We start from the raw sequence: 7,823 nt of genomic DNA, 5'->3' as shown, positions 1-7,823 counted from the left end.
AGTCAGTGACAAGTGAAAAATAAAGCTTCAGGTCAGGTTTGGGTGCCATGCTTGGCAGTTCCAGCTGGATTCAGTCAAGTCAGGTCAGGTGTTGAAGAAATGGGTATGGACCAAGTTTGAATCTCTTTAGGACTGTGCAGTACTTCAGTGGGAGTCCACAGATACTGTAGTAATCCATTAGAAAATCTAGTTAATTCAGGACAAAGAGTTTAAGCTGCATGTTGCCACTGAAGGTACACTGTGCCTTCTAGATGTCAGGATTACAGTGGCTACATGGAGAACAAAAGAACTTTAACTGGTCAACCTGGGCTGCTTGTGTTCCTACTTAAAGCCGGATTAAATGAGGACCTGTCTGTCTCTGCTATTCCTATATAAAATGTTAAATTTATATATTAGAGATGCTGATTTTGTGTGATACTACAGTGGACATTTACAGTACTGTGCTTCTTCCATTAATCACAAAAATAAAATAGTCTTGGAAAGTTCAGCAGTCTGTAAGATGGGGTCAGGTTGGTAAGTTAACAGGAGCCCGAGATAATCATTAAAGCTCTTGTCTGGGATTTTTATTGACCTCACTGAACAAAGCCTAAACATTCTGACCACATTCATGGAAACGGATGACTTTGCAGCTAGATATTAACAGAGACTGGTAGCAGAGGCTAGTCTGTTGGTAGGACACCGTTATATCCAAACAACGGTGGGAGTGTCAGGTGACTAGAGATTAGGGCGTGGTGGGCGAGCCCCCCTCGGTCAGAGTCTTGAAGTGTACAGACAGAGATTCTTCCTCTGGGTTGGGCGGGCGTCTGTATTCCTCCCTGGTGATCAGATAGCCCAGCAGCACCCCAAAACACACCAGAAGGATCCCCAAAACGTTAGCCAGTACCCCCTCTGGGTTGAACGTGGAGTAGGTCAGCCTGGGCCCAGAAAGACAGAGCGATATTGAGGAGATAGAGCAAGAGACAGACACCAAATATAAACACAGATGGGACTGAAAAGCATACAGTAACAGAGGGAGAAAGGGATACACACAGATACAGGACGGGGATTTCCAGTATTAAACATAAGAGATAAATCTGTTCAGTGTACAGTAAATCAGAATGGCCGGAGCCAATCTGTGTATCTATAAAGTCACCACCGTCCTCTTTGGTGGTTTCAAAATAAAATGTAAAAGTTGATGGATCTGAGCAACAGTTTTCTACATTGCTGGATAGTTAGATTTAAAGTTAGAATGCTTAATACGTTCAGGTAATTAGACCCCATAGTTGGGCACATTTTAGCAAATGCCTTTCTATAGCCTATAATAGTTTTCTTTGTTAGTGGTGGAGTCCGCCAAGCCTTCGATGGGTTCAAATTTCTTACAAATGTGTGAGGGATTCACAGGTAGACGATCCAGCATGTTACTGTATTTTATCTCTGATATCAGCCTCATGGGTAACTGTTCACTCTCCCATCCATATCGGTGTTTAAGTTACTGCTAGGGTTGACCCTCTGTAACTGACACTTCAAACCCTTTGTGCCTTGTGCCTCAACTTGCACTGTAATTCCCATATAATATCCACATTAAAAGATTTTAAGGCTTACAGCATTGGCACCTGCAGTTTTTGGTGTAATTGAAAACATTTTCAAAAAAAAAATTGTAGTTTCTAACAAAAGAAATGATCACAAACTCCATTGTATGGGTGTAGCAGTAGAACATGACATATCTCAAAACCTGGGCAGATAAATCTAAAACCATCCGCATGGTTAGATACTGCTGGATCTGAGTATGAAATTGTGTATGCTTGTCACGATGAGCAAAGAGATGAATGGAAACGCAAGCAGCTCCAGACACTCAGAGAGACAAACATACGTGATGCTGAAGAGGAGTTTCTCAGTGATGCCGAGCAAACTGCTGCCTATAGCCATGATCAGCAGAACCAGACCAGAGAATACATGGATGGGGAGGTATGAGGCTCGTAACCATGATGACGCAACAGGAAACAGGAAGAACAGCAAACCCATCACCCACTAAGAGAAAAGGTGGGGATGAAAATGTCACATTACCGTTTAATCCACATTACACTTGAGCTACAAATAGTGTGTGTGTGTGTGTGTGTGTGTGTGTGTGTGTGTGTGTATGTACACCTGTAAGCAGAACAGGACTAAGGTAGCCATGCCACACCAGCTGTGTAGAGAGTACATGTCTGGGATTTTTGCTGCTCTGTGGAAGTCGAATACAGCTACAAAGCCTGCACAGAAACACAAACTGGGTTACACAGAGGCATCAGGGAACATCTTCAGGTGTAAGACACTGGCAAAGAGTTCAGGTGTCTCTTGCTCTGTCTCACTCACATACATGCACAGTGTTAAGTCCTTTACTTTCACACCTCTGTCTCTTTCTTACCTACAATACTGATGATGAGGGCAAGCAGGTGAATTGTGCCATGGAGCAGCTTAACATTCTTCTTGGGCTCATGACGAAATACTCTGTAGACCAGGATAGCTGGAGAAAGAGAGAGAGAGAAGTTTGTATAAACAGAAGTGACTGCCATATTCTTAGGTCCTGGTCGTGTTTCTAGCCCATGTTTTTTCCTCTCATCTCAGACCCAGTCTTTGCCTTTTTCCTGTTCTTACTACCCGTTCAATTCAAATTCTACCCACACCCGCTTGTTCCTCAGTACCATCACCAAGAAGGCACAGCAGAGGATGTACTTCCTGCGTCAGCTCAGAAAGTTCAATCTGTCCCAGGAACTGTTGATACAGTTCTACAGAGGAAACATCAAGTCTGTTCTCTGCTCATCCATCACTGTCTGGTTTGGTTTAGCAACCAAACAAGACAGGAACAGACTCCAGCGGACAGTCAGGACTGTAGAAAAGATCACCGGTGCGAATCTGCCCTACATGGAGGACCTGTACACCTCATGGTTCAACAGGAGGGCAGAGAAGATTTCTGCAGAGCCCTCATATCCTGGACATAGTCTGTTTGAACTCCTCCCCTCTGAAGAGGGGTACAGGTCACTATATGGCAAAACAGCTAAACACAGATGCAGTCTCTTCCCCAGGGCCATCACAGTGATGAACAGTTAGTCTATGTCTAGGGGTATGGCAGGATGTAGTAAACACCACTGCGCAACAATGATGATGACAATGATGTAGCATCTAGTAGCTCTTTTTTAAAACTTGTATGTATGTATGAGTTACATTTTTTTTTACTCGTAGTTCTGGTTTTATTCTGTTATGTTGCTGTGCACATTGGGGGCCATTGGGCTTCAGTCAAATTCCTTGTACTTTTGACAATACTTGGCAATAACGTTTATGCTTATAATTACTTTAATACTATAATGTCTGAGACACGGGAGAACTATTAAGTGAGGATTACAGCACATATGGAAGGTGTAAAGATGTGCCTACCAGGCCAACAGAGCATCCTGAACATCGTCCTTGAGGCTCCTGCCGTTTCCTCTTACTGGAGCAAAGTGTTGAACTCTACACAGCTGCTGTGTGTGTTAAATTCTTTCTTTTGGCCACCTGTACCACTTCCACTGAGCAGCTTCACAATGGAAGAATAAACATGACAGGCAATTCCCAAAAACCGATCATGTAGCAGTCATTGTAAAGAACTCCGCGCTGTTGACTATCTGCATCAGTGTGGATGTGTTGAGGAAATAAAGGCAGATGTGACATTGGATTGGCACTGGGGGTGTGTGTGTGTGTCTCTATAAGAGGTGACACTCCCCCCCAGGGTTTTTCCATCTCTTATAAACCATCCTTCTCAGTCCACTTCTAATGTCTGGCCGACCTTTCCTGTTATCACTCTAATGTAATCTTGCTGTGGAACAGACAGCTGTCCTGTTGAACCAGTTCAACTAATGCAGTTACTCTCATTAGCAAAGGTTCTGAGAGCTCCAGGCACAAAACCAATGAGGGAGAAAACCAGCTACATCTCACTTTGTTTTTATTTCACTACAGACATCCTCAGGACTCACTGCAGTATGAGACTGTAGCATGCATACCGTATGTTATGTTAAAGTCACTGTTCTTTGAAAAACACGACTCTCATATCAGCTCTGGTGACCTTTGGCAAGTGGACATTTTTAGCAAGTGAGAAGACAATCAGGTGGAGGATACACGACTACAAACACAGCGTGAAGTAGCTGACAGCATGCTGGAAATGAAAAGTGTGGATATCTTGAACAAGATGCTTTGGGTATTGCTTACAATTTTCACATAAAGGCTAAACAGTGTTGTCTTTTTCACACTATCATTTCAAGTAGCATGGAGCCTTCTGTTTTGTAGCTGGAGAAAAAAAAGGCTGCTGCTCAGCTTGCTGGCTGGTGTTTTCTGTGCCTTCGTTTCAAATCCCCAATGGACCACCCTGTCACGGCTTCACTGGTCATGTCACAAAAACCAGACAACTCTTCAGTGATCAAAACAATTCTCTCACTCGCTCTCTCTGTACAAGTCAGATTTTTTTGGTAGGAGCGAGGGGGGAATTAATGGCCATCTGGGTATCGTTAGCTTAATGCAACAGGTCAGAAAAACAGTACCTGAGGTTAAAACACACAAGTGCACACTCAACAAAACACATATACACACAAGAGACTTCACTCGATTTTCAGATATTATCTGAAAATGAATGCAACCATGACTACGCACAGCTGCACTGACAGCTTTGCATGGGGGCTCTTTTTTTAAGCTCACAAAGTAATCATGTTTTACCTTCATTAAGCGCCACTGACTCTGGATACATTCATCACCTGATGAATTAGCCCAAATCCACTTTTTCCCCCTCCAACACTATGTTCACATTACAGGCTTTAATGCTCAATTCTGACCTTTTTGTCAGATGCAGTATTGTTTTTTTCTGTTCATGGGTCACATTCATCTTTGTAAGGGACATGGAACGAATAACAGCAGCCACCACTGACACTCGCTGACTATCTGCTGCCAAAAATGCCTGTAACATCATCAGGACACATGCAGGGTACTTTTTATTTATCGAGGCTCGTGAGCTACATTCACGTGTTGTTTGGTGAAACATCGATCTGTGATCAGGGTGGACTCACCGTCAGCATGCAGGAAGACCAGCCCCAGCACCATGCACAAAGGGTGCAGGTTGAACTCTTTCTCTGAGCCATCCCAGGCAAAGCCCCCATGGTAGTGACCCATCCACACACCGCTCAGTACCACAGATGCCAGACCCAGCACCTGTGACGCTCCCACAAGCCACGTAAACGTAGGACGAACAGGACGTGGCGCAGACTCATCATCCATGATCTGAGAGAGGAAAGCACAAGGGCCGCTGAGTACAACTGATGCCTTGGGCTGTACCATTTACTGAACTAAACAAATTATACAGAAAGCGAACAAACACTGAGTGTCATGTGACAAAATGGTCAGGTTTCTTTAACAGAAATCTATGTGTGATAGCTTGTGTACGGGGCTCAAGAGCAAGCTTTTACCCATGGGGAAAGGTTCATCTCGCTATGCTATTGTAAAGAGCATTCAGGCTCATGAATACTGTATCAATTTGTCATGGCAAAGCCAAGGAAGACCGTGGACTTCTACTGGAGTACAGTCAGTGGATCCTAGAAAATATGGATTTAAAAGCTTTCATATACCATCCCATAGAAAGTTAACATTACTGATCTGGAGACAAAACCAGCTGCAGTTCCATGAAGGCCTCTTTAATCAGATTACAGCCCTAATGTGATGTAAAGCCACAGGATGAACAGTGTGGCTGGTTTCATTCCTCCAGGGGAACTTAATTCTCTGATGGAGGTGTCAGACAGAAGCTGCTCAGGCAAATGAGCATCATGGATGATACAGTTTACCTCGTTAATGCCTTTCTGGATAATCACAGCAATTGACCTGTTACCACTGCACCCTTCCTCCTGCTGGCCATCACTCTGTAGTCCTCACTTACTGCTGGACACTGATGAGGCTTGTTATCATGCATGACACTATCAGACTACATCTCCAGCCCTGTTTTAATACCTATTCCTATACTGTCTGCATATTTGCAGTGTAATGCACACACTCCTTTTTGTTTTACGTACTTTACATTTCTGATGCTTATAATTTGTAACACACGTACAGGTTTCAGTACAGGTTTTTGTTTCTTTACATAATAACTGTTTCCAGCACTTATAAAGCTTTTGCTGTACTTTTCACTTCTTAACATAAGCTACATGTAGGCCTATTTAATTATTTATTTATTTTTTATATGTTTTACTATAAGAAGCATTTTGGCCACAATTATTGCTTCTAATCAGGCCCAGAAGACACCACCGCAGATTTTCCACAGATTTTGAAAAGATCGTAGAAGCTCAGAACGTAATATGTGTTTGGTCCTGCCTGTGTGTGTGGTGATGTTGTGAATGTTTTCTTTTTTTGTCATTTTCTGTCATTTTTCAAGCCAAGGACCTTGATCGGCTAGTGCTATTATCAGCACAATATACTGTACACTCACAAGCCACTTTGTTAGGTACACCTGTAAGCAATTCAATGCAGCACTTCCATCTTAACATTTGTGTTTATGAAGCTCAAAATGTCTCGGGTTTTGGTGAAATTTTCATAAATCTATGAATACAATTATATGTTTATCATTGAGGTCATAGTTAAAGGTGGTGCTGTACTGGACTACAATATATTCAGACATGTTCCTAATATTCTGACCCTTTTTATATAGAGTATGTAGCTGGGGAGGACAAACATATAGAGACACCTCTAAATATAATGTAGTCCAGTACACCACCACCTTTAAGCTTGGCTTTAATAATAAGCATATATTGAATTTATACATTTATGACCAAAAACAAACATTTTTAGCTTCTTAAAGAGATGTTTAAGGTGGAAGTGTTGCATTGACTGGCATACAATTGTACAGCTGTATCTAATAAAATGGCCGAAGTAAAAGTATTCTTTATTTAGAAGTGTTATATACTGCACAGCCTATTTTTATATTGCCGGATCATTGACATAAATACAAGTACCACAAAAATGTACTTACCTAACTTGAGCTTACGTCATTACTTGCATGCAAGGTGCTATTCTGCAGACTGAAAAGGTTAAGCGCATATAAGGCTGCTTAGTTTACAGGAGTAAATCGTTTCGCAACGATATGTTTGTCTTTGCCTAATAGCCTACAAACAGACAGCACAAAGCTCCTGCAGAACAACGAACCGCTGGAAAAACATCTGCTCTTTTTTGACCGCGTTTTCTATCAGCATGACGTCGCTTATTCCATATACGCGATGTTAAGATTAGGGCGGACGTGAGTGGAAGTGGATTAAGTGTCCAGCTGAAAGTCATCAGGCTATTATAACGTCGGTGAAGTCAGTTCTCACTCTCCCCTGTCAGGATTCTCCGTCCAGACGCAGCATAAAGCAACGACCACGCAGCCACATGCACGAGGGTATTAGGCCTATAGGAAATTATAGGCTACTGTTTAACTCCGACTGTCACCTGTTACCTGGCCCAGTGTGAGGGTCAGCCGAGACGCTGCACTAGATTTCAGACTAAAGAACACACTATTTGACTTGTGCTCTGCCGAGGTCACTTACATTAAGTGGCCAACTTCAACAGGGCAAAATAAACCAGGAAAAATTAACAGTGGATGGCGCTAAATAGGACAACTTACTGCGCTGCAGGCTCTGCTCTGCTCTGGTCTGCTGAGGAAGTCCTGGAGTCAGGGCTCACAGATCCGCCTTCCCTCCTTCCTTCCTTCCTTCTCCCCCTCCCCTCCCCTCTCTCTCCCCCCTCTGTGTGTGTGTTTTGGATCCCTTTCTGTACAAGCCCAACCCATGTGACAGCAGGGGGTGTGGAGGGCATAACAAAATGCG

At 43.0% G+C, this 7,823-nt stretch overlaps 1 protein-coding gene across 3 annotated transcripts; it reads right to left on the bottom strand.

Annotated features, from left to right (window-relative positions):
* Window positions 1-535: 535 nt before the first annotated feature.
* On the bottom strand, window positions 536-7,716 carry cyb561 (cytochrome b561). 3 transcript variants are annotated; one of them, XM_020585390.1, is made up of 6 exons: window positions 7,622-7,716; window positions 5,046-5,256; window positions 2,384-2,482; window positions 2,125-2,228; window positions 1,850-2,007; window positions 536-914 (listed from the first exon to the last, which is right to left on the bottom strand). In XM_020585390.1, the coding sequence occupies exons 2-6, from the start codon at window positions 5,251-5,253 to the stop codon at window positions 722-724; spliced, it is 762 nt and encodes a 253-aa protein (XP_020441046.1). In that variant the 5' UTR covers window positions 5,254-5,256; window positions 7,622-7,716; the 3' UTR covers window positions 536-721. The 3 variants fall into 3 exon arrangements, with proteins under 3 accessions (XP_020441046.1, XP_020441047.1, XP_020441045.1); XM_020585391.1 differs by lacking the exon at window positions 7,622-7,716 and adding an exon at window positions 7,545-7,619; XM_020585389.1 differs by lacking the exon at window positions 7,622-7,716 and adding an exon at window positions 6,992-7,314.
* Window positions 7,717-7,823: the final 107 nt, after the last annotated feature.

This window comes from Monopterus albus, unplaced genomic scaffold (genome assembly GCF_001952655.1).
Source record: "Monopterus albus unplaced genomic scaffold, M_albus_1.0 scaffold363.1, whole genome shotgun sequence".
Classification (NCBI taxonomy): domain Eukaryota; kingdom Metazoa; phylum Chordata; class Actinopteri; order Synbranchiformes; family Synbranchidae; genus Monopterus; species Monopterus albus.
The sequence above is the reverse complement of the archived record's forward strand: the minus strand, read 5'-3'. Positions and strand labels throughout refer to the sequence as shown.

Coding starts and splice junctions, on each gene's coding strand:
- cyb561 (XM_020585390.1), bottom strand. CDS start 5,253: ATGGATGATGAGTCTGCGCCACGTCCTGTTCGTCCTACGTTTACGTGG. Junction 2,008..2,124: donor TAGTCCTGTTCTGCTTACAG/GTGTACATACAC, acceptor CTTTTCTCTTAG/TGGGTGATGGGTTTGCTGTT. Junction 915..1,849: donor AAACTCCTCTTCAGCATCAC/GTATGTTTGTCT, acceptor TTCTGGGCCCAG/GCTGACCTACTCCACGTTCA.